Raw genomic sequence first — 27,134 nt, 5'->3', positions numbered from 1 at the left:
GGATTCCTATTTTCCATCCTCAGACTTCCAAAGGCTTTAGCAACACTTCCAGGGGTACAGCTGTGCAACCTGCCTTGAAGGCCACCATGTTCAAACCCAGCCAATAAACCACAGCAAAGCAGATCTTTGTGATGCTCATAGCCCATTAGGGGAAATTTGTGTAAAGCGTTTGACACTGTCCCACACGACATCCTTGTCTCTAAATTGGAGAGACATCAATTTGATGAATGGACCACTCGGTGGATAAAGAACTGGCTGGATGGCTGCACACAAAGAGTTGTGCTCAATGGCTCAATGTCCGGCTGGAGACCAGTAACAAGTGGTGTCCCTCAGGGATCGGTGTTGGGACCGGTCTTGTTTAACATCTTCGTCGCTGACATGGACAGTGGGATTGAGTGCGCCCTCAGCAAGTTTGCCGATGACACCAAGCTGTGTGGTTCGGTTGATACGCTGGAGGGAAGGAATGCCATCCAGAGGGACCTTGACACGCTTGTGAGGTGGGCTGATGCCAACCTCATGAAGTTTAACCATGCCAAGTGCAAGGTCCTACACCTGGGTCGGAGCAATCCCAGGCACAGCTACAGGCTGGGCAGAGAAGAGATTCAGAGCAGCCCTGAGGAGAAGGACTTGGGGGTGCTGGTCGATGAGAAAATGAACATGAGCCGGCTTCAGTGTGCGCTTGCAGCCCAGGAAGCCAACCGTATCCTGGGCTGCATCAAAAGGAGCGTGACCAGCAGGTCGAAGGAGGAGGTGATCCTGCCCCTTTATTCTGCTCTCATGACACCTCACTTGGAGTACTGTGTGCAGTTCTGGTGTCCTCAACATAAAAAGGACATGGATCTGTTGGAACAAGTCCAGAGGAGGCCACGAGGATGATCAGGGGACTGGAGCACCTCCCATATGAGGACAGGCTGAGAAAGTTGGGGCTGTTCAGCCTGGAGAAGGCTGCATGGAGACCTCATAGCAGCCTTCCAGTATCTGAAGGGGGGCTATAGGGATGCTGGGGAGGGACTCTTCATTAGGGACTGTAGTGGTAGGACAAGGGGTAATGGCTTAAAACTTAAACAGGGGAAGTTTAGATTGGATATAAGGAGGAAATTCTTTCCTGTTAGGGTGGTGAGGCACTGGAATGGGTTGCCCAGGGAGGTTGTGAATGCTCCATCCCTGGCAGTGTTCAAGGCCAGGTTGGACGAGGCCTTGGATGATATGGTTTAGAGCAAGGTGTCCCTGCCCATAGCAGGGGGGTTGGAACTTGATGATCTTAAGGTCCTTTCCAACCCTAACTATTCTATGATTCTATGAAAGTAACTTCAACATCAGTGCTGGGCTTCTGTTGAAAGTCTCTTCTATTGACTTTTCTCTTTGAGAAAGGAGCAAGACACAGAAGTAGGGAGCTACAGGACAAGTGCAGCAGTAAAAGGAATCAGCAGAGCCACAAGGAAGCCTGCTTACAAATCTGAAGCCCCTGACCTATCTACTCCCTTCCTGCTTTCTCCTAAAGAACTGCTGGATGAAGAGACATCCCTTTGCATTTGCAGAAGTTTAAGAAGAAACATCCCCTGTTTTCACCCTCCAGCTTTACAAGCTCTTCCTTTTAGGCTGAGGTTTCTCATGCTTTATTTTCCTTATAGACATATCAAAGGCAAAGAGTTTACATGGAGTCAGCCACCAGAGCGGTACATATGTCAAGTCTAACAAACTTCTATTTGCGTATGTGAGCCTCACACAAAGCTTTGGTCTCAGACTTCAAACCTGACATACATTTACCTCTAATGTATTTAAAAGAACCCTGGAAAAGCTGGTTTGTAAATTTAAAAGCCTCTTAAACTCTCAACAGGCTGAAGAAGGGGCTGCCTGCAGGCTTGCTCACCTCTTTTGCTCAGGGAGGTTTCCCCAACACATCACTGGCTGTTCCCCTTGCTCAGCTCCAGCACTGTGGAAGTCATCAAGTTAACAAACTGGTTTTAGGGCCAGCATCACCCTTCCTACCCTGCTTCCAAAGCAGAACATCTCCCTGGGTGCTATGCACACATCTCCACCAGGCACACGTACAAATCATACACATAGGGTGGTGATGGACATGAGACAGTATGTTCTTGTTTCAGGATCCAGTTTATAAATCTGCAGAATTTGGAGGATGATTTGCTCATCTGCAAGCCCAGAAAGTGATGTGAAACTTCTTACAGATACAGAATGAGCCCTCCAGATTTTCTCTGTTTTTCTCAAAGCCTTAATGCTGGTTGTCTTTCAAGCCATCAACTTCTGCCTTGTTGCCTGTCAGCCACACTGAATGGTGTGAAGCTGTTTGCTCTCCCTGCAAGCTCTATGCTCAATGCAAGTGTCAGTGTGGCCCATGCACAGCTCAGTGTGCAACAGGATGACAACTGGGCAGTGGGAAGAAGCATTCCATCACTGTCTGGGCAAAGACAGTCATGTGAGCTGGCATGAGTCCCACTGCTAGCAGCTCAATGCTAAACTGCTGCCAAGTGGGTTTGGGAAACAAGGCCTAAGCTCAGCTAAGAGCTACTGGAAAGCCCTTCCTATTGGAGATCCTGGGGACCTGACCTTCTGCCTAGAGTTTTACACTACCAAGGATATGAAAGCAAAAATGTTTTAAACTTTACATATGAACTGTGCAGTTTTTCAGCCAGATGTATCTGCTTTTTGTTTCTCTGGACCTTAAAGAGGTGGTAAATTAGCCATAAATACAGTGCTAATTCCATGTTTAACCAACAGGCTAATAGCTTTCCTCTTTGGGAATCCAATGTACATACTGAATACGCTATAAAATCTTTCCAGCTCTTTTGCTGTGAGTACTCCATCCTGCAGGCCATCAAGTTAATCCTCTTTTTATATTGTCCAAAGTCAAGCTAATCCCAAAAATAAACTTCCTCAACTTGTAGGTTCCAGAAGTGTCTTTTTGCTGACTCTCGCATGAGAACTTCCCAAACTGCCCCTCAAGCTTATCACAAAGGCACAAAGGGAGATGATGATGATGATGATGACTCCACAGAGGTGAGGTGTTGGAATCTACATGGTTTGGTTGCTGGGGGGTGCTGGTTATCTGAACAACCATTCCATCTGTTTTCTGCAGGGAAAATGACCGTATTTTATGACAGATGCATCCCTGTTTCAGGAATAGATAGTGTCCAGAGTAAGGGATAAACAATCTTAAGCCAAATCAAATGCAAGACTAAGAGGCCCCTATTACTCTCCTGCAGTTTATCTATAGAAAACTGACAGCCTTTTGCTGACATCAATGCAGCTGGTTGGTGCTGCAGGTGCTTACTATGGTGTACCAGCTGCTACCTAGCAATGGGCAACATTCTAGCATGCAGAGAAGAGTGTCCAAGCATAAAAGAAAACATCTGAATCTCCTTTCCTCCTCAAGGAAAACCTCCTTTTAGGTTTTGAAGACATCAAAATTTTGGCTATCTAGGGTTCAGGGATCTACCTGAAGAAAGGGAGGTGTTTCTTGTACTGCTCTCAAGCAGTCATTGAATGGTGATGGGAAGGATTCTTTCCGGAACTGCTTGGGAACTGCCTGGGGATGCTTTCATATTGCTGTCACCAAGTGAGTGCCCAGCAGGGCTGAGGACAGCAGTGTGAATGCTAGAGGTGAGGAAGGAGGCAATACCTAGAAGTTTCTTGCTGTCCAGTTTCTGTCTGTTCAGAGGGTTTGTGCCGTACAGCAGCGTATGGGCTTCAGAGTGGACTGTCTGCAGCTCTTCTAAAGTTGCTTTTCTTCCACGAATGCACTGAAAGAGGAAAGAAAAGGAGTGATGAAATCACTGCTTACCTCTCATTAAAGAACTTTTTCCTTAGGAAATCATAAAGACACTCAGAAAAGAGCTAAAATGGGTTCTTATGTGGAAAAATTGATTGTAAGGCAGATTTTGGTTTAGTCCCTTATTCAAAATATTAGCTTCACATAGAAAGTCATCTTTTTACATAGAAAGCTCATCCAGTTCCAACCACCTGCCACAGGCAGGGACACCTTCTGCCTTTAGGCACTGGAGCTGCTCTAAGCTCTCCCCTTAAGGAGCCTTCTCTTCTCGAGGCTGAACCAGCCCAGCTCTCTCAGCCTGGCTCCAGAGCAGAGCTGCTCCAGCCCTTGCAGCATCTCCGTGGCCTCCTCTGGATCAAACAGTCAACAACAAAATATAACTAGCTAACAGCAGAACGCTGGAAGGCTCTGAAAGCCTCTTACAGAGGTCTGAAGGTCACCCAAAATGTAAGTCTCAGGACTGAGCATCCTGCTGTGCAGCTCATATCTATGCAATCCATGCAGGATCACATGTACCTCCTTCACTGCCTTCACCCGGGCTGCCTCAAAGCCAGGCTTCCACCTTCCTGGAGAAGTTGAGGTTCTAATAAGAACAACAAAAACTGATACCTCAAAGGAAAAAAGGGAGGAAAAAAGAAATCATGCTCCTCCGAAGAACAGGCTTTCAAATGGGAAACTTGTTCTGAAGAGAAGGTCAAGAGCATCTTGCTCCTGAGAGCTGGTGCAAACCTGTCTGAGGCATAAGGCAGCAGAAATCAAAGCCCAGCGGGATGCTCGTGCACTTTGCTGCTCTTCATTGTGGCATCCCTGCTCTCCATTTCCTCTTTCCTTCCCTCTATGCTCTGCTCCACTACCTAGGCTTCCTGAGATCAGTGATGAGGCAAAACTGCAGCATCCCATTAAAGAGGCAATAACCACAAAAACCCTAGATCCAAAAAGGGATAGAAATACTTGGCAAATGAAATCCCTCAGGAACTTTCATTCTGTCTTCTTTTTTTTGTCCATCCTGCCCTTAGAGGCTTTTACAGCTTCCCTCTAACCTGTATGCCAACTCTGTTCCTTTGAACAAGATGTACTGACCCATTTTTAGCTCCTACATTTAGGGGTTGTACAGAAACAGCATTTTGTATGCCTTGGTGTTACGTGAAGGCACCAGGAGAATGACAGCCTGTCCCAGTAAGACGCCAGCACCTCCATGGACACAAACAGCTTCAGCTCCCCAGGTCCTGTTTAAAGGAGGTGACACTACCAAGACATCTGTGCTCTTTAGGAGGGTTCTTAGTGCCATCCTCCCCTGCACATGACACCCATAACCAAACAGGAACTGGGAGTGGATGGAGAACTTCCTTCAGTGCTGCAAGTAAAACATATGCAAAGATAAAGCTACCACTTACTGAACCAAAGCTATGTATCACAAACAGCAAAGCAAACCTTGTTTAGTTAGAAACAATGGTGCTTGAGAGGCTTTTGCACCTTTCTCATCTCCCAGCTCATGGACCACAAACTTTGTCCTTAGCTTTAACACAAGAGATTTGGAAAATGAATTAACACCCCCCCAGAATAAAGTTGGAGAACATATATACGGAGAACATATTAATGGAGAACATACTCCTCACTCCTGTTCCCATACCCATCATGACTTGTACCTCAGTCTACAGCTCAGCCTGGCCCCCGTGCTCCTAATTTAAGCAGTTCCTTGTTTTCTAAGAGCTCTTAAGTCCTGATATTCTTACCTTTGAGGCTCTGCATTGCCTTTGGAGCTCGCTTACTCCATATTACACCCTCCCCTTTGCCTAACCTCAAGTGATCACGAGCCACATCTTGTCCCATCTGTGGCCCTCCAAAAACCACAAAAGGCCATGAAAACAGCTACAAGCTTCTCTCCAGAGACTGACTTCCCACTGCCACCACCTCATACACACTTGTGATGGGAAACCTTTAAACAACACAGCATTGCTGCCAGTGCTTGGAGATGGACCCCAGTTGAGGAACTTGCTCTTCCTCATCCCGGTTGAGGAGCCTGGGGATTTGATGACATCCAAAACATAACAAACCCTATGGATTTCCTCCTGCTTTTGATGCTGGTGGGAAGATCCCAGTACACCACAAGTGTGGGTCTGCATTTGGGAGGCAGAATTTTCAATAAGAGATTGCCTCAAGAATTGTTGCTTTGAAACTCTGAACGTCCACAGAGTAACTGCTGTGTTTTATAAAGCTACTTGATTAAATCGAACTTAATTAAACAAGCAATACCATAAACCACAGCTGTCACCAACTTTGGACAACTGCTTTCACTCCAAAGGGACATCTTTGAGCTTGTGCGACTCTGCCAGACTCTTACCCATCACACCATAAATCTGGCAACAGAGACACCAAAAGAACATTCCCAGGAGAAAAGACACCCAGAACTGCTGGAGCTTGCATGAGAAAGCAGAGCTGGGCTTTCTTTTCAGCATGCAGTCATAGGGGAAACAAGCTGTTAAGATGAGAGGGATCCACGGGAGACTCATCTGATCCCACACTGTGTGTATGGGATTATTCCCTATGGTTTTAATCTGTGCCAAGCAGCTACTTGCAACCAAGAGAATCAACTATACCAGTGCATGGATCACAGCAAAGGGCTGCTAAGGAAGGAAGGGGAAATGTGACAATAAGGAAATGACATAGTTCAAATTGTCCTTTTGCAAATATGAATTGCAAGGAACGGATGAAACAACATAAATCACAATTTTCACATCAGGCCCTTGGGTTTACTTAAGTGACTCTTCACGTCTGAGACACAGGGACCTGCAACAGTGAAGATGTGTCTGTCAGCAATCCAGCTAAGAACAGAACACAGAATGAAACAGCAGCTCAGCAAACACATCAGTGTTCAGCTTGGCAAAGTTCTGAGTGTTAGAATCCAGGTGTTGCTGCTCATTGCTGCAGACCTACTACTAACACTGAAGATACTCACCTCTTTCCAAGTGCCTGTAAGACTGTTATGCAGATGGAGCAGTTGTAATCCATAAAACCCAATGTAAACACATGGCAGCCTGCATTGGTAGGGAAGTGTCAACCTCCTCATATAAAGACCTCTGTTAAGTTGACACAGCACATGCACAATACTGTGGGTAGGGATAGCAGGCACAGCTCATGTTGGCCTGCATGGAGCTTTGCATAGGCAAGAGAGATTTGAAAAAGTAATAAAATTATTCAGTGTAGTCACGATTAATAGGTCAGACTTCAAAATTCCTTTTAAATTAGTCATATAATAGAGTATGTCCCACAGAATTAAACTTTTACAGAATCCCAGACAGGTTAAAGCCATTCCCCCTTGTCCTGTCCCTACAGGCCCTTGTCCAAAGCCCCTCTCCAGGTTTCCTGTAGCCCCTTTAGGCACTGGAGCTGCTCTGAGGTCTCCTCTTAAGGAGCCTTCTCTTCTCCATGCTGAGCCAGCCCAGCTCTCTCAGCTTGTCAACTCAGACTTTCTACATGTCCAGTCTACAGCATTCTTGTCCCCATGGTAAATCCTTGGTCCCAGGCAGTGCCAACAGCTCATGCTCATGCTCTAAACCCAGCAGCAGCGATCACTCATGTCTAAAAGCTGTCCCCTTACCATGCAAGTGAGTCTGATAATGGAGGTAATCTTCACTGAAGGAAAAACCTATATTGTCTTCTCTGCCTGCTGGTAGAGAGGTTCCAGCTGAGAAGCTTCAGATAGCCTCTGAAGGGCAGGGAAGTGACCAAATGGCTTTGCAAACACGGAAAAGAATGACATCAGTCAAGAACAGCAGAAAGTCAGGCAAAGAGAAAGAAGAAGAAGAAAATCAAGACCAAAAGAATGAAGCGTGGAGGTAGGAAGGAAGAGAAACAGAGAAAGGTTAAAGAAGGAAACTAATACAGTTAAGTAAGGTGAGTAGGAGATATGGGTATAAAGGAAAAGCTAACTAGAGAGAGAAATGAGTGTTTTTAGAGCAGCCGGTTAACCTGAGATGGCAGGTTCGACCTTGAGGGAAGGCAGAGAGAAGAAAACCCAGGAATTAAGGCAGAAAAGATAACATCATTGTGTGAGGTACCCCTGCCTGTGGCAGGGGGTTGGAACTGGATGCGCTTAAGGTCTTTTCCAAGCCAAACCAGTCTGGGGTGCTACGGTTTTATCACTTATTTTCTGACAAATAAGGCTGAATGTCAGCAACAAGCAGAAGGGAAACATGGGTGGGAAGCAGGCGAACATCAGGAACAACTCCAACTGGAGCACTACCCAAAATTAAAGCAAGTAACCGTTGCCTGGGATCACACAGTGAAGAATCCGCACATCAGACAACATCTACAACACACATTTAGGAGACCAGGCAACTCGCACTGCTCCTGAACAGAGAAGTTAGGCAGCGGTGGGGTACGTTTTCCTTTTGTGTGTCCCAAATAACAATCCCTAAATCCATAGAAAAGGGCCTCCATAGACAGAAACGGGTTTCGGGTTCTTCCTTGCTGTTTGCAGGGCTTGGGGGAGCTTTAGCCAGGGGCAGTGCTGCCACCCAGTGGAAGCCTTTTCTAGTTGCTCAGGGAATATTCCCAGCCATAACTCAAACGTACTGCGTGCTTCAGGCCCTCCAGATGCTCAAAGAATCAATGATTACATACTACCATTAATTTAAGACCACCGCTTTTAGTTATCAATATTAATAGTCATTAATCACGATTATTAGTCATTAATCTTTGTATTTTAGTATCTAAACTTTACGTTTGCCTTGCTCTTAAAATACATCTATTAATTTAACCTCTCATGATGCAATAGTGCTTAATTACATCCTCCACCCTCATTCTTTTTACAGTAGCTTTACTATAGGTTGACCATTACATACCAAAGAGTATTAATAAAGTTATTAAACCACAGAAATACACACTTATTGTTCCACAGCTTCTCCCACTGTGATTGGAGTGATAATAGCACAGTTGCTTCATATTTTGCTCTTATATTTGGTTGCTCAAGAATCCAACCCTTGGTTGGGAATTCCAGGACTGAAATTGTAGGACTGGAAATATCTTCAGACCAGAATAGGACTGAAAATCACAGAAGCAGCTTCATGGCATCATCGGTCAAGAGCATTCCCCAACGTTCCAGGAACAGTCAGCTCGCTAGCAAAGTACTCCTGACATACACACAAGCATAAGCAGTCATCGAGGAATGGATTAAATTTAGGCCACATATGGCAAAACACTGCCAAGAGCAGGAGCTATAAAAACATCAATCCAGGATGCAGTGTAAAGTTTGCACATCCAGCGAGCAGTCAACAGCCTGAGCAGCAGGCGCCGTACAAACCATCCGGACCAGAAATCAGCCCCCCACAAATGCTCATAATCCAGCAGCTGGATCAGCCAGACAAATCCAAACTCTCTGTTTTCCCAGGCCCCCCAGCCACTTCATCCCCTTTGGTTGGTACTTTACTGACCTCACACTTGCCACGAAGACCCGTCTCCTGCAGCCGGGACCAGATGCTCTGGATGCGCCCCGCATGCTCTGGGTGGCTGTTGGTGTTTCCACAGGTACACTGGTGTTTCAGCATCAAGGTGTCATATACAAGGCCTGCAGCAGAGGTGACAAAAATTGCTCTCAGTTAAAATAAATATATAAAGAATTTGCCCTAGATGGAACAAAACCTGATCTTTTTCTTTCTATTCAACAGTTCTAGACAAAGACTCTGTTTTTCCAGGAGCCACCAAGCTCTAAGGAATTAAAAGCCAAGACAACCCCAAACCTGCAACACTGGCTTCCTGTGGAAACCTTCACCAGCTACGGAAAAGCAGTTAGTTACCAACATCTCTGCAGGCTGAAGCTGTGAGTGACAGAAGGAGGCGACAACTGGAAGCATCACTATAAGTACAGGGCTGCTGGTATAGGAATGTGATTAAGGAGGGGACCGAGCTGCAACTTCTCTGTGAGGGTACTTAATGTTGCTGCTAAAACCACAGAATCCCAGCCTGGTTTAGGTTGGAAGGGACCTTAAAGCTCATCCAGCTCCAACCTCTGCCATGGGCAGGGACACCTTCCACTAGAGCAGGTTGCTCCAAGCTCCTGTGTCCAACCTGGCCTTGAACACTGCCAGGGATGGGGCAGCCACAGCTTCTCTGGGCACCCTGTGCCAGTGCCTCAGCACCCTCATAGTGAAGAATGACTCTAGGGCTTGGGATTAAAAACCAAAAGGAATAAGTCATTGGCAGGCACTATGCTTCATTACATAGTTTGTGCTGAAGTCTTTGCATCAACATTATTTGACAACGCACTAATTAGGGCTATTAGCACACACTTGGGCATAATTACTCAGCACAACATGCAGGTATTCAGCAATGTTGTTTCATTTGAATGTGGGAGTCAGGCAGCTAAATCCCCTTGCATTATCAAGTATTTATGGCATGACAACAGCATCAGAAACTTGGATTCATGCTCCAGAGTTGCCCAGATACATTTCTGGAAGGGGAGTTAGGATTTCATAGCAACGTTCCAGGTTCTCCACAACTCTGCAGTCCCCGTGACAAAAGACCTGGGTTTTTTATGTTCATTCAAGCAAACAAGACATTCTAAATGTTTAAATTACCATAGGATCATGGAATGATTTGTGTTGGAAGGGACCTTAAAGCTCATCCAGTCCCAACTCCTGCCACAGGCAGGGACACCTTCCACTAGAGCAGGTTGCTCCAAGCCCCTGTGTCCAACCTGGCCTTGAACACTGCCAGGGATGGGGCAGCCACAGCTTCTCTGGGCACCCTGTGCCAGTGCCTCAGCACCCAAAGGTCTTGGTAAGAATCCAAGGCCTTTGAATTAGCAGTGAAAGCAGGAGATATTCCCAGATCCCAGTGCTAAAGATTCTGTAACAGCAAACAGTAATGTCCTTCGAAATCCCAGTTGAGTACACCTATGTTGTGGCAGGGAATGTAAACCCACCAGAGCTGGTTTGCAACAGCACAGCAACCAATAAACAGCACAATTCCAAATGCAGGGAGTTCAAAGGGGCTTGTAAGAAACTAGACTTGGAGAACAGACATGGGCATGCAGCCTGGAGCTGAGTGCCGTGCTGCGGCAAGTACCCAAGCTCGGCTCCAGCTGCAATCACTCCTTGGGACTGAGTGCAGACATGTTCTGCCACTGAAGAATTTGGCTTTCCCCATGGAGGCAAACCCTGGCACTGACACTTGCAGGTATTCAGCCTTAGGGGAGGTATCTGACAGCTCCTCACTTCGCTGTAGGTGAGAGTGCAAAGGGAAAAGTACCCCAAACCACATTCAGTTCTAGGAAGAGAACAGAGCACTGGCTCTGTTGGCTAACCCTCTGCCGCTGGGTTAGCCAAAGTTCAGTCAAACAAGATCATGCTGCAAAGCTCTGTAGAGCTCTCCCACATTTGATTCGCGGCATCAAACTTCATTAGGAGCTGCTGGGCAAAGGCAGGCACTGTAATCGTCACCTGGGGAGAAGCTATAGCCCAAAGGTAAGGCTGGTTATACCCAAGAACTCTGCAGTGTAAGTTCATTTAAACCAGTGCAAGGTCTGCAGTAACCTCATTTCATGTTAACTTGTTCTTGAAGGAATGTCTTCTTCAGGGGACACCATCCATTTTGATATCTGCTAAGGCACTGGGGCACAGGGTGCCCAGGGATGCTGTGGCTGCCCCATCCCTGGCAGTGTTCAAGGCCAGGCTGGACACAGGGGCTTGGAGCAACCTGCTCTAGTGGAAGGTGTCCCTGCCCGTGGCAGGGGTTGGAACTGGATGGGCTTGAAGGTCCCTTCCAACACAAACCAGGCTGGGATTTGACGATCCTGTAACATTTGCTACCCAAAAGAACCCCATGTAGATGTCCTCCAAGATCATATGGGGCTGCACTTGTCTGGCTAACTCATTCACATTCTCTTTCCCAGTGATTCAATGGTAACAGCAGTGTCTCAATGAAGTTCTGTGCTGTAATCACATGGCCCTCACCACTTCTCATTTTAACAAACTAAACCACTGGAAAGAAGGGAACTGTTCCAAGCTCCTGCCTGTGGTTGGGGACACTCAGCTGAAGACACATACAGAAAGCAAAGCTCAGTGATTTAAGCTTAAAATACAAACCTACGTTGGTCATTACAAGGTAAATTAAGTGGTGCTGGAAGCAACCCTCTAAGACATGAGCACAATCATTTCTAAAGGTCAGCACTAAAGCATAACCAAAGCGCTTTTCTTGGCAGAGCGAACATATGATTTGAGGTTCAGATAATTACATTGCTCTGCACAGGAGAGAACAAATGCCTTCATCAGAACTGAGAAATACCTTAATGCAGAACATCGGGATAATTTGTGGATCCATTTTTACAAGAGATCAGAGACTGGATAATTGGAGCTATGCAAATTAATGGCCTAACCTGAGAAGTCTTATTCAAGTGTGTAGAACAGTGCATGCAGAAGTATTCATTAAAGTCAAGGGGGTTACTTGTGCTAGCGAGGGCAAGTTCAAGGACTAGCGTTCTTTCATATGCTAGTAGGAAGGAAAATGAGATGTCATGCTTCAGGACATAAACCTGAGTGCTTGGAGAAGTCAGCAAGGGCACTTGTTTTCCCTTTCATGTGGAGTAATGCACATCATGTTTGAGAAGAGCATTAGGTTGTCTTCCTACACATACCTTTGAAGTCACAGGTACTGGACACACAAAGAGACAGGGAAATAAATCATACATAAAGCCCAGAATTCCCAGCTGTCTGCTCCTAACTCTGTCCAAAGAAAGCATTACTGTTTGCTATAGAATATCCTGAATATGAAAGCGATGAACAATGCCTTTGTGTGCTGGACAATAACTGATCTCTTAAGAGACGCATCCATGTCTAGAGTGATCACGGTTGGCTTCATTAGGGCCATTGAACGAGGTTTGGTTTTTGCAGCCCTCTCACAGAATGATCACAACAATTCAAATCTGAATTCCTCTGAAACCATGTGAGGATCAGACTCCAAAGCAGCCACTCATCAAACAGATGGATTTGCCTTGTGAAAAAGAAGCCTGATGGACTTCAGCACTGCCTGCTTTGAAAAACACCCAAGACTTTCATTTCCTGCCTTTCAAAGAATAGTTCAAGCCTAGTGATTAAGCTTTAGTACCCACTAAAGACACAATCTGCGACACACCATGGACAACTTCAAGCACATATCAGCAGCTGAACTCACACACACATGCTCAGCAGCTGAGCTGCCTGCCTTTCCTCTCCATGCTTGCGTGCCCAGAGTTGTAGGCTTCCCCTTTTATGTGAGATGAAGGACTACTTATAGGACTAAAGTTCTCACCTTTAATGCACTGCACTTCTATTAGTGCCAGTGAATGGGAAACACTCCTCCCTTGACAGCAATTTATTGTGTTTTCCCTCCTCCATTCACCTAGCATAAAACGTAGAGAACTGCACAATAAGGGCCTTGGAGTCTTAACATGAATAAATGCCATGAAAAGGATATTTTACAGGTGAACTACACTAAGCATCCTTCATATCACTGCACGGGATCGTGTGGTGCTATATAAAAGCAGTGTGATGTTCTACCTCTTATTTTAAGCCACTTTCTTATTTTAAACCCAAGGAAAAGAAATCAGAACGTTGTAAAAGTGTCTTTTCAAAGCAGCACAGTTCTCAACATCTACATTCTTACAGTTACTTGTAATTGGAATGAAACTTAGAGGCACACATCTGAGTCAAAAGTAAATCCTCCGGTAGGAAATGTTATTGTATGTTCCAAGTCCTGCATATGATTGACAAGGCAACTTAAACAGCAGAAGAGAAGAAGGGAAAGAAGAAAAGGAACGATTGATCTCTTAAAGTAGGGCAAGACTTCCTTGATTTTAAAGCACCAAGATTTGGGTCTAAGTGGACTAGATGCCCAAATTCCATCTGCTTTCACTGTGAGCCCGGGAACTACCCGTCTTTGCACCTTTGGCAAAAGCTAAACTCTAGAATCATCTTGCTATAGCTGGGTGCATTAGGAATGCAGTTTTATTGAAATTCAAGGTTTCAATATTAACAACAAAGAGAGGATAAAAAGACTGGCTTGCAAACATGAGCTTTTACAGAGCTGGTTGGACATGCTTTCAGCTAGGAGCTGAAGAACACAGTCATATTTAACGTATCTACTAGATCTACACAACTACCCACTATACAGGTTGAAGGAGGTGATCCTGCCTCTCTACTCTGCTCTGGTGAGACCCCCCCTTGCAGCACTGTGTGCAGTTCTGGTTTCCACAGCATAAGGAGGACATGGAGCTGTTGGAGCAAGTCCAGAGGAGGGCCATGAGGATGAGCAGGGGCTGGAGCACCCCCTGTATGGAGACAGGCTGAGAACATTGGGGCTGTTCAGCCTGGAGAAGAGAAGCTGCGTGGAGACCTCAGAGCAGCTTCCAGTGTCTGAAGGGGGCTACAAGGATGCTGGGGAGGGACTCTTCATCAGGGACTGCAGTGACAGGACAAGGGGTGATGGGTTCAAACTGAAACAGGGGAAGCTGCTGAGGCGCTGGCACAGGGTGCCCAGAGAAGTGGTAAATGCTCCATCCCTGGCAGTGTTCAAGGCCAGGCTGGACAGAGCCTTGGGCAACATGGTCTAAAGTGAGACATCCCTGCCCGTGGCAAAGGGGTTGGAACTGGATGATCTTAAAGTTCTTTCCAACCCAAACTATCCTATGACTTCATCAGTATCTGAAAATAAACCCCATCCACAGTGCTGATTTTAACAGTGCAAAAAGTGTGGGTGAAAGAAATGTGTAAGTAAAGAGAAACAAAATCATGAGTTGCTCATATTGGAGTGTTCTGGATTTTCTTCCCTTTCCTTTTCCCAGGGCACACATCACATTGCAACACGTTCATTCACAAAATAGAGCTTGACATTTGGGGAAGAAGGCGGACTTCAAAACACATCCTCCTAATGACCTAACACAGGAATTGGAAAGCTGCACATAAATTGATTTTGTCTCTTACTAAGGCTACTGAACAGACAGAAAGGATTTTTGGGGAAAAAAAGCTGGTTGTCAGGATGGGGCTTTGCAGTTGTGATTTAACCCCACCCAGCAACTAAGTACGACACAGCTGCTCACTCACACCTCCCCTGCCCCCCGCAGTAGGATGGAGAGGAGAAATGGAAGAATAAAGGCCACAGGCTGAGATTAAGAACAGATTATTGAAATTAACTCTAATAACAATAGTATTCCAGCCTGGTTTCTGTTGGAAGGGACCTTAAAGCTCATCCAGTTCCAACCCCCTGCCACAGGCAGGGACACCTTCCACTAGAGCAGGGTGCTCCAAGCCCCTGTGTCCAACCTGGCCTTGAACACTGCCAGGGATGGGGCAGCCACAGCTTCTCTGGGCACCCTGTGCCAGTGCCTCAGCACCCTCACAGGGAAGAGCTTCTGCCTAAGAGCTCATCTCAGTCTCCCCTGTTCTGGCAGGTTAAAGCCATTCTCCTTGGCCTGTCCCTACAGGCCCTTGTTCAAAGCCCCTCTCCAGGTTTCCTGCATCCCCTTTAGGCACTGGAGCTGCTCTGAGGTCTCCCCTTAAGGAGCCCTCTGCTGTCCAGGCTGACCCAGCCCAGCTCTCTCAGCCTGGCTCCAGAGCAGAGCTGCTCCAGCCCTTGCAGCATCTCCATGGCCTCCTCTGTACTTGTTACAACAACAATTCTGCTATAATAATACCAGTAATGTGAAAAAGGGAGAGATAAATAAAACCCAATAAACACAAGTGATGCAGAATACAACCGCTCACCACCCACTGACCTATACCCATCTGACCTGAGCAGCAATCAGTGGCTCCCAGCTAACTCCTCCCAGTTTATATACTGGGCATGATGTGCTGTTGAAAGGAATATCCCTTTGGCTAGTCTGGGTCCCCCAAGCTTCTTGTTCTCCTCACCACTGGTAAAGCATGAGACACTGAAAAGTCCTTGATTAAGAGAGGCAACCAAAACATCAGTGTGCTGTCAGCATTATCCTGAGGCTAAAGCCAAATCACAGCACTGCACCAGCTACTAAGGAAAAAATACCTCTATCCCTGCTAAAACTGGGATAATCTCATTTGTGCTAACCTACAGACACAGATTCCCGGGCAGAGGCTGTGTTACAGAAGGATGGGTAGACTGGCACAAAGCCTGGAGTGGATAACTTATGGCATTGGGCTGCACAGGGACTGGATACAGCAATCAGATACTGCAATTGGCACACTGTCCTTTGTCAGTACACTGCCTCTCTCTTGCCTTGCATCTAAATCAGCTTTGTCACAGCATATGACTTGTGTTTTCTGGAGGGAGATCCATAATTAAAGTTCTGTGCTTGCTTCTCTTGTTATTTGCTGTCTGGACTGTAGCTGGCTGTCCCTCTGCAGAATGCACAAGCAGGACAACAGGGTGTAAGGCAACTGACACTTATCCTTGAAGACAACAGGATACTATGGAACCCCCAAGCACAGCCGAGACATGATGGCTTTGCAGGGACATGGCAGAAAAGCACAACATTAAGGCAAAATGGTAACACCAACCCCACTGCTTTAGCCTCCAGCGTCCCAAAACGTTACCTGTTGTGAACCTTGGCTTAGTGGGTGGCTCCTGTACAGACATCGGGAAGGTGGCCGAGGCAGGTGAGGACTGAGCACGGGACAGGGGCCGATGGCCTCCAAAGGAGACAGGCATGCCTGCTGCCTCCAGCGATGCCTGGTAGTTCCTCAGCTGGTGGATCCGTTGCTGCTCCAACAGAAGGGCTTGCTGTGGGGAAAAGAAGGAGGTATCATAGAATCATGAAATGGTTTGGGTTGGAAGGGACCTTAAAGCTCATTCAGTTCCAAGCCCCTGCCACAGGCAGGGACACCTTCCGCTAATGTTGTTCAAATGACATTTGTTTTATGTATTTATTTATTCACTAAGGCAATGAGGCTTGGATGCGACTGCATAAATCAAATGACAATTCGAACAAGCATGGTTATCCATGGCATTGATCCTTCAAGGCAGCGCTGTTCTGAAGATAAAGGAACCAAACACGTAGTCTCTGAGGAACAACAGCAACTCCACGAGTCAGCTCTACAGTGCTTGGAAGAAGGCAGAGCAGCAAGATGCAGATGACTTCATGGAGCAACTCATTTGCACCTGATTCCCAAACACTGCAACTGCAAAGCTGGCACAAGTCCGTTTTCCCTAGCCAAGGGCTGCTCCTACACCCTGGCATGGCTACAGCAATCTGCTCTTGGCTGCAGATCCTGGGCAGGGGTTATGCAGGGCTGTCAGTGCTGAAGGCTGTAAAGATGAGCAGAGCACTGATGCCATAGGAGAATCACCTTCATTACTGCTACCACAACAGGCAGACTTTGGGAGACTGCCATGTAACCGGGAAGATTACTCTGTGCTATGTTGTTCTTGGATTTATCACCTGCAATCCACGAGCCTTCAGTGCTTACCCTCAAAAGTGAGAACAGTGAGGTCTCTAGGATCTCTAGCTCTGAAGAAGGAACCTGCTCCCATGGATCTTGTTCCCTTTTCCCTTCACTAGCACTTCTCTTGGGCAGTCCATTTGTTTTCAAACATAAAACCAAACTAAAATCCTCTGTAGCAATTGAACCACACTTGTCTTCCCAAAGAAACAAAGTGGTTCAGTGGCTGCAAACACATTGTCTGCATTTGGTGCAGCTGCTCCAGATTCTCCCTGGGACTTCTGAGTTGATGTGGTGACTAATTTAACCTGCATATTTATTTACATAGCCAGTCTTCAAAAGCTGGTTGCCCTTAGCTTATCACAGAGTCATAGAATGGTTTGGGTTGGAAAGGATCTTAAAGTTCATCCAGTTCCAACCCCCTGCCATGGGCAGGGACACCTTGCTCCAAGCCCCTGTGTCCAACCTGGCCTTGAGCGCTGCCAGGGATGGGGCAGCCACAGCTCCTCTGGGCACCCTGTGCCAGCGCCTCAGCACCCTCACAGGGAAGAAAGCCTCTCACCCTAGAGCAGTATATGGTGAGTACCAAGAACCAACCAACCTTCTACAAAGAACCAAGTGCCAAGCATGGTGCGTTGCAAGCTCACCTGACGGAAGAGCAGCTCCTGCTCAGCCTGCCTCTGCCCAGACTCCAGCTCCTGCTGCGGCTCTGCTTCCTCCTCATCACTCTCAATGGGCTCTTGCTTCACTTGCACCATGTTGGCCAAGCCTGGGGCCTCCTTTTGGCTTGCAACTCTGTCAGTGTATGGCTCCTCCAAAAGGGCTTGGTGTTCCCGTAACTCTTCTTCTGTCTCCTCAGGGTGGCTTTCGTGCTGGCGAGCTGGTTCATTGGGTTTTGATATAATCTGAGAATAAGAACCCAGAGATGAAGTGATAAATAAACTGCGACTCCCCAGAGGTAAAGTTCACTCTGTTCTCCTCAAAGAACACAATTCATGGAAGAGCAATTGGGAATTATAGCTTTTAGCTCATAAATGAGGTCCAAAACAACTGCTCAAGGGAAAAGTCAGGGCAACCTCATCGTTAAGCGCTATGAATTCCTGTCTCCCAGGTAATGACGAGTCTTCATTTTCCACTCAATTTTCCCTCTTAAGAAGTAAGAACCTCTTGTGCCTACACACCTATGGATGCTACTCCATTTACAGATGCACAGAGAACCATAGACCCTCTAAGAGACTTTCTGCTACCTTGTTTTCCTGGCGTGTCTTTGAATCACCCCTCAATTTTACCTGTCAAGTGAGAGGCTTTCATAAGGATTTGTCTTTGTCAGTCTCCTGAGATGAGTTAAGAGGAAGCTGAGGACACTCAACTTAGCACATCTGTACATAAGTGATCCACAAGATAAGTGCCCATTCCAGCCAGACTTTCCTAACTAGAGATGGTGAGCTTCCCTGAAAGCAGCTACTAAATCAAAGGGAACAACAGAGTTTTCACTATAATTCACACAGGCTCAGACTTACTGAAGGTAAAATTCACACTTCTCACTCTCAGACTGCTCCTGATTCCTATTTGGGTAAAAGCCCAATTCAAAGCCATGAACTGTCTTTAAATGCTGCACAAGTAAATAAATCCATTTCCTTGCCTGAAAAGAGCTTAGCCTGAACCCACTTCCTAGGCTTATAAAGAAACTGCTGAACCTTGAAAGCTGTCAGGGCAGAGCTTTTGTAAGGATTAGATCACTGGTATGAAAAGCAATATTGATTTTAAATCTAATAAAGCTGAATCAAAACACAGTTACTGAACACATGCAGAAAGAGGGACTACTTGTAAGTAACTTGCTCTTTGAAGAACCATGGCTTAAACCTGAAACTAAGCCCTTTTCCCCAAGCAGAGGGAGAGAGACTCTGCCACATAAGTTCAGCAGCCCTACACAAAGCAGATTCAGGCAGAGAGTGGCAATATAAAGGATTAATTGCCTTCAATGATCGCAGTGGGGACAGCAAGAAGCTGTTCATAGCTCCAGCAGATGATCTCAAGTAACTGAGGCTCGAAACCTTTAACTTTGGAGCACTGCAACACAGGGCCACAGGTTTCCAGCACTCGGTGAATAACTGCATCTCGGATGTCTTGATTCCTGAGAGGAGCAGGACATACAGAAGGGCATTATCTCGCCTGCAAGCTTAAGGCAAGCCCCTACAGGGTTCAAATCCCCAACTCCAGCACAGATAGGGAATAGAGCCCACCCCTCTTTTCACACCCCCTAACCCCCAGCATCCCCCTTCTAGTAACAAGAGCCAGTGTTTTTGTACTGATTGACATCCTGTTTAGGCTTTTTAGGAAGGACAGGCTGGGAATGTGAGGAGGAGAAGCTGCCCTTTATGTGAGGGAGGAGCAAGAACACGTGGCACTCTGTATTTTGGTATGGAACTGGAGTCACAGAATTCCTGACTGGTTTGTGTTGGAAGGGACCTTAAAGCTCATCCAGTTCAACCCCTGCCACAGGGGGTCCAGGGCTGCTGACTGATTGATACTCAGGGATTCTACAAGATCAAGAAAGACCCATCCCAACTAGTTAGAAACCAGGCACAAGTTGCAGAAGGCCTGCATGGATGAGCAGGTTGCTCCTAAGTGAACTCAAGATATAACCAGGCACTGTACAAGAGCTAGAAGCAGGAAAGGTGACCCAAGAGGAGTAGACAGCTGCTACCTGATCTTGTTTGTACGGTGTTAAGAAAACCAAAGGCAACCGGGAGTTGAATTTGGCAAGGGATTTGAAGGGTTATCAAGAAAGAAAAGAGTAAGACAAGGGAATTCATGTGCCCACTGTTGAACAGGTAACGGACCTGGTGACAAATGACATAGAAAAGGCCATGGTACTTAAAGCCTTCTCTTCCAGCAAGGCCATCCCTCAGGAATCCCAGAGGAAATTTTGGAGCAAGGAAGACTTACCCTTTGGTGGACGGCCACCAAGTTTTGGGAGAACTCAAAAACTGCGGGGAGTACATAAATCCATGGGGCCTGATGGGTTGCACTCAGATGATGGGACAAGAGGCAACAGGCACAAATTAAACCACATTAAATTCCTTCTGAACACAAGACATGCATTTTTCACTGTGAGAGTGGTCCAACAGGTTGCCCATAGGCATTGTGGAATCTCCATTCTTGGAGATATTCAAAACCCAACTGCAACCTGCTCCAGCTGATCCTGCTCAAGCAGGGACATTGGATTAAATTGATCTCACGAGGTTCCTGCCAACCCAAAAGATTCAGGGATCCAAACTTCTCAAGGTGAGAAGTACCTTTTCACCCACCCAACTCCCCCCATCCAATGTGGTACTCACTGGGTAACTAAACCACATTAAGCTAAAGGAAGTTCTTCCATCAATATTAAGCTCTCTTAGGCTTGATGAATTGAATCTGTTTTAAAGCTAATTAAACCATCATAAACTATCTTCTGTTCTTTTCTTTTCCTGCTTGGATCCAAGGTCTCCAGCTTTGAATTTAATACCTTTTGCACTTAGGAACTACACAAGGTAATTGCTGGGAAAAGAAAAACTGTCCTTGTCAAATGTGATGGAAATGAGCAGCAGTGTAATTCCCTAGAGTTTTTAAATTATTCCAACTCCATATAAATGTAAGAATGAAATGAAAAACATTCTGAAGGTTGAAAGCTCAAGTGGTCAATGACAGGGACATTTTAAAACATTCAGTTTGCTCTCCCAGTACAAAGTGAATCTCTTGGTATGGTGTCTGTTCTAACTGATGCAACCTTATTGTCCTTCTAAAAGGACAATTCTGCAAAGCAAGCACATTGGTAGGAACATATTCCATACAGTACATGTGCATGTACATTCCAGGCCCACTGAACTCCCTAAAAACCTTCCATTTTTGCCATTTCATGAACATGTGTTCGTGTAATTTAAGACAATTTAAGGTAACAAAATCTGTGTTGGCACATGGACAGCAGGATTGATGCACCCTCAGCAAGTTTACTGATGGCACCAAGCTGTGTGGTATGGTTGATACACTGGAGGGAAGGGATGGGATCCAGAGGGACCTCAGAGACCTCTCCCAGCTGGAGAGCTGAGATGATGTGAACCTCATGGAGTTCAACCAGGCCAAGGGCAAGGTCCTGCCCCTGGGTTGGGTAATCCCCAGCACAAACACAGGCTAAGGGTGACCGGATGGAACAGTCCTGAGGAAAAGGACTTGGGGGTGTTGGGTGAGGAGAAGCTCCCCATGACCCAACTTCAGTGTGTGCTTGAGCACAGAACACCCCTGGGTGCTAGGAATGGAGAGGTAGGTGGTGGGGGGCTCGTATCCTGGCTGAGATGCTCAAGCGACAGCAGAGAGCCATAAGGCATCTGCAGGGAACATTGCTGGGGGCTTGAATTAAATGCTGGGAAAGCTAAAACAAAAGCCTTGCTCTTCTGACTATCAACACAACTATCAACAGGACTCCTCCCGTGTGAGGTATCCCTTGGATTCTCATTTTTAACTTGTATAGACTAAGAAAAACCAAGAGCTGATAAGGGATGATGACAAGAGGCCAAGTTGGGCATAGTAAGGAGCTGACAGAGCCTTCTGCAGCAGCTCAAGACTAGAATAATCTGTTATCAGTTGGTTGGTTGGGATTTTTTTGACCCTGAAGAGACGAGACAGCAGGAAAAACCATTAGTCTGAGGCAGCCTACCTGCTGGAAGCACCAGGAGGATGCTGGTTAGACCAGAGGGAGCAACCCAAGTGGAATTAATCAAAGACCAGGGACTGCCTGGATAGGAACAGGAGAGGAAAAGGAAACACCTCGGCACCAGCCAAAGCTGTTTGCTTTCCCTTCTCTAAGTAATTGGAGTTATGTGTTGATTATATCAGCTACACATCTAGGCGTCACCAGCCCTGCAGCAACAGACACCCCACAGAACAACGGCTCCTGGCAAAACCCTAAACAGCATTTTCACCCTAATAGTAGGTGCGTTGATGCACTAGCAACATGAATGTCAAGTGCCTCATGTCCTGCTGGAGGGCATTTCATGTTCAACCAACTGAGACAGCAGGAATGCTGAAGGAGCTTTTCCAGAGATCATTTTCAATACCTGTTCTATCCCAAGTTATGCCTGGGGAATTCCAACCAGACTCCCTTAAACCTTTCAAAAGGGAAGAGTCTACCTGAATACTAACACACTCTAATACACTGCATTTTTCTGCTATCACAAATGACATATGCAAAGGATTCACTTGAAGCTAAAGAGTTAATTCCAAGGACAAGAAAATAAGGGAACAGTGAAATAAAATTCTAGGTGTTAATAAAAATGCATCCACCCAACGCTGCTGCACAAGACAAGGTCAGACACTATAGCGTGGTGTATATATGTTGCCATATATATATATGGCCCAGCAGGAGAAACACTTCCCAAAGCACGCTAGAAATAAGGGTTACTCAGAGGAAACATCATTTGACCACAGAAGCTCACAATTAATCAGCTTAAGAATACAATTCAGGGCTAAACAGGAGATTACCTGTTCTAGGAAGGCTTTGTGAAGGCATCCAGGGGACTAAAGCCAAAACATCCATTTTCACTACGTAAAGGGAGTAAGTTGAGTGTTCTTGAGTATTGCTCTTTAGAAAGGGTGTTGCTGCTTCAAGACCTATCACGCTGCAAAGCTGACACTTGTAACTCAAAATACCTCAGAGGACAGGGTCTTTCTTTATGATGTTCACTGTCACAACAAAATGCCGACCTCTAAATGCCACAGAGGATTGCCTCATATACTTCTCTTACGGCAAAACAAGCCCTCTTGACAACGGGGAAAACCCATTCCCAAGGGTTGAACATTATAAACACAAAAAGGTGGGAAACAGCAGCACGCCCCTGTGGCAAGGGGATGGAACTGGGTAAGATTTAAGGTCCCTTCCAACCCAAACCAGGCTGGGGATTAACGTATAGCTTTCATTTTCAAGGCTGTTTAGAGTTTACTGGTTTAGGGCACATTCCTCATTGCAATCAAAGGCTGCACAGAGCTCAGTTTGCAAGCAGGGATTCACTATCTTATCTAGAATCTCATTTAATGTCTCAAACCCTCATTCTGCAGAAAAAGTTGATTTCTCCACAGGGTTTTGCAGTGTGAGCACATGAGTGCTCTGCAAATATTAGCACATCTGTGTTGGCAATGACTTGACGGCAAAGCTGCTCCATGCCATCAAATGCACAGCTGGGGCAGAGATTATGAAACCTCACTGGATAGGGCTTTCCATATGATGTGGTTGATGTTAAGATGTGATGGTTTAGGTGTGCAAACAAACCTCTGCAGCTCAAAGCTCTGTTTCCTTGTCCTGCAAACAATATGGACAACATGAGTGTGCCACTGCAAGCTGGATGCACTCAGTGGGATGTAGCTCTGTGGCAGAGGGGAGAAAGCCAATTCCATGCCACAGTGTCAAACTGCATTAGCCCTAAGGTCCCTTCTTTCTCTCTCCCACTCCAATTCCAAGGCATCACATCACCGGAGAGCAGCCTCATTCTTACCCTTCTTCAATAAGTTCAGAATCCAGTTAATCACCAAAAACTGCATCAAAAAGATGCATAAAGAAGAAAATGTAAGAAAGACTTGCATGGGAAACTTCTCTAATTCCATGCCCTAACTCAAGTGCTCAGCTTGACAACTTCAGCAATGCTCTTTTCATTTCCACATGCCATGTGTCCCCATTTTTTTAAGGGAATGGGTGCATGGAGTTCTTCCCCCCTCCTTAAAGCAAATGTCACCACCAGATGACAAGAAGACCACGATACGAGCAGGGTCCCAGCCTGGACCATCAGCAAGTAGCTCCTGAATGGGATGAATCATGTGCTTCACTGCACTCAAGCAATCCTCAATTTGCTGCTGACAGTGGCAGAGCAGGGACTTCAGACCCTGTGCTGGAAGGGATTGCACCCATAGGAGTCACCCCAGGGAAGCCTTGTCCCTCCTTTGGACCCATCCTATGCAACACATCCCTCTGTGCTCTCTTTCCCTACCCAGCCACCCGTCCTGTCCTCATGTGTCCAATTCCAAGTTATTCTTCCAACATGGAGCCTTCACAGCCAAATCCCCATTAGGATTATTCTTAATCAGGAAGAAAACAACCCATTTTTCCTCAGTTGCCTTCTTGGAAACAGCATGACTTGTTTTGGCTGTGATCTTCTCAAAGATGTCATCTAATGCTGACACCTAAAAGGGGAAGTTTAAGGCCAAAACCTTCAAGTTTGGAAAAACCCACAAGCAATTGAAAGCAGCCTCGTGTTATTTACAGGAAATCCAACCCCAACCTTAACACAGTGCTGACAGTTCTGCTAATAATTAAAAGGCAGCAATCTCTTCCCTTATTTTTAGTTGTGCCCTTAACTCTCCTACACACAAGGCTCTTAAAATATCTGCGCATCTGGGAAAAGTCTTTTTCCATGTCAGCACTTGGATGCTATCCCACGGGATAAATTTGCCACACGCACACAGCGCTAGGACCAAAACGATTTTAACTCCTTGGTTCTATAAATCAAACAACAGGGAAAAATCGCCCCTGTGCAATCAGTTTCATGACACTCCCCCTGCTTCCTGCCCTGCCTCTGCTTATGGATGTGATGGATCATGGCTTGAACAAAGCTGAAATTCAGAGGGCTGCAGGGCTCCAGCGCCTGGGAGGTCCAAGTGAAAGTCTCAGTGAGTTCAGTGGGTACGTCATGGCAAAGGCTTTGGCCGCTTACAAGTGCTGGCAACGGCATAAACCTCCAAAACCTCAAACAAACCAACCGCTGAGCTGACATCTATTGCTGAACAAAGAAACCCTACCTAGCACCCCACAGCCAACCCTCCTGCTCACAAAGAGTGTTTAGAGGGGGGCAATGGGGGTTTCTAGGGCAGCAGCAGCTCCCTACCACCCCAGCGTGCAGGGCTGAATGAGGGCCAGGGCTGGCACAAGCGGTGCGCGGTGGCAGCTCTCCAGAAGTACATGATTGACGTCAGTAACTTGTGTAATCATCCTGCCTTAGCTTGAGTCTATAAACAAAGTGTGTTTTGGGGGGGAGGGAGTTGTGTGGAGTGGGGTTTTGTTGTGTGGGGTTTTTACATCTCAGGAGTTGTATTTTCTCACAGGACTGGAACAGTGGAAACATTTGGAGGAACCTCTGCCATCAATGAAAGTGCAGTGATGTGAAAGGTCCTCCTGTCACCAAACTCATCCTCCGAAGCCTGAAATCTACTACTCCTTGCTTCTGAAAGAAAGCCACCTCTGGAACTCCTTCAGAAAAGCCTTTAGAAAGGCTCAAAACAGCATGAGCCACAGTCAAAAAAATATCACCCTGATTAGGAACCATCTCCCCCTTCCCCAACAGCCTTTTCATAGTGCACATCTACCAACAGACTGTGCCTTCTGCAGCCCTAGGGGTCAACCTCAGCTCAGGTAAAACATCACAGCTCCATCCATACTATTCGTAAGCAGACCTCTTGCACCTAAAAGTTGAGTTTTACTTTCCCATAGGCTAAACCATCAGGTTAGATTTTGTCTTTTTAAATGGATACTGGATGCAGTGATCTCAAAGCAGCTTGTTGCAGGTTTGCTGTATTACTGGGATGCTCAGACAGATGCTTTTGGCTACAAAGCAATTGCACAAATCTGTGCTCCAGTGAATGGTGCTCTGCAATGTCCATCTGATGTCAAATTGTAGAATGGAATGGAATACATGTATTTCATTTCATAGAATGGAATGTCCTCCAAGGCATTTAGAGAAAACGAGCCAGGCTGGACAGAGCCTTGGGTGACATAGTTTAGTGCGAGGTGTCCCTGCTCACGGCAGGGGGTTGGAACTGAATGATCTTAAGGTCCTTTCCATCCCTAACTATTCTATGATGCTAATTAAGGTAGTGCTTGCTTCCTTCAAAGCAAGTTTTGGATCAGAACTAGCTGATCTAGTCAAAACAACTTCTGCAGGATGCACAGTAATGCTCAGTATTAAAGCTGCAAGTCTGAACTGTACTGCCTTTCCACTGTGCTAAAGAGGTATTGATCCTTGCCTTCATGGAATCATGGAATGGTTTGGCTTGGAAAGGACCTCAAGATCACCAAGTTCCAACCCCCTGCCATGGGCAGGGACACCTCACACTAAACCATGTCACCGAAGGCTCTGTCCAGCCTGGCCTTGAACACTGCCAGGGATGAAGCATTCACCACTTCTCTGGGCACCCTGTGCCAGTGCCTCAGCACCCTCACAGGGAAGAGCTTCTGCCTTAGATCTAACCTGAACTCCCCCTGTTTCAGTTTGAACCCACCACCCCTTGTCCTATCACTACAGTCCCTGACGATCTCCAGCATCCTTGTAGCCCCGTTTGGACACTGGAAGCTAAACTGAGGTCTCCACACTGCTTCTCCTTTCCAGGCTGAGCAGCCCCAAACCTTGGCGATGGCTGTCCACATCCTTGCTGATGTACTTCATGAAGAAGAGGTTCAAGGATGAAGGCTATTTGGTGATGGAGGTAAAGACCACATACACATTGCTACACAAGAAACTCTACTAGCGCTGCCCAAAGTTGCTATCAATGCTGTATGAGGCAAAACCAGACTTTAAAAGCATCGTGCCTACCTTGTTGATGTGCAGTTGCTGCTGCTGGAATTGCTGTTTGTGTTTCTCCAAGAACTGCTGGTGCTGCTGCTGGATCACTAACTGCTGGAGAGCCTGGGCGTTCTGGGGAAGGGGAGCAGACTGCGTACGCCCCAGCGGGCGATGCTGCCGGAGTTTGTGTATTGAAGGGGAGACCCTTTCTCCACCAACCAGAGACTGTGCATGGAGGGGCAGTCCTGAAAGATACCAGTCTGAAGATAATATGGAGGAAAAAACAGCAGAGAAGGAAAAAAAAGGAAGAAGAAAGGAAGGGAGAAAACGGCTGTTGAGTAACACTGATGGTGACAATGACATATAATGTTAAAACCAGCCACC

General features: G+C 46.4%; 1 protein-coding gene across 10 annotated transcripts in view; it reads right to left on the bottom strand.

The window, feature by feature from the left end:
* Positions 1-27,134, bottom strand: part of HDAC4 (histone deacetylase 4) — a 210,006-nt gene that overhangs the window by 31,972 nt on the left and 150,900 nt on the right. For 8 of the 10 annotated variants that reach the window (XM_061378971.1, XM_061378967.1, XM_061378976.1 and 5 more), the window contains 5 exons: positions 26,781-27,010; positions 17,820-18,077; positions 16,327-16,513; positions 9,220-9,353; positions 3,638-3,758 (listed from right to left, as the gene is read on the bottom strand). In XM_061378971.1, the coding sequence (XP_061234955.1) occupies positions 3,638-3,758; positions 9,220-9,353; positions 16,327-16,513; positions 17,820-18,077; positions 26,781-27,010 (930 nt within the window). The remainder of the gene's footprint in view (positions 1-3,637; positions 3,759-9,219; positions 9,354-16,326; positions 16,514-17,819; positions 18,078-26,780; positions 27,011-27,134) is intronic. The other 2 variants (XM_061378975.1, XM_061378974.1) reach the window with 1 other exon arrangement.

Source organism: Neopsephotus bourkii, unplaced genomic scaffold (assembly GCF_033783945.1).
Source record: "Neopsephotus bourkii isolate Nb327-2 ecotype Australia unplaced genomic scaffold, CSIRO-AGI_Nbou_v1 NB_1768, whole genome shotgun sequence".
NCBI classification, from domain to species: domain Eukaryota; kingdom Metazoa; phylum Chordata; class Aves; order Psittaciformes; family Psittacidae; genus Neopsephotus; species Neopsephotus bourkii.
The sequence above is the reverse complement of the archived record's forward strand: the minus strand, read 5'-3'. Positions and strand labels throughout refer to the sequence as shown.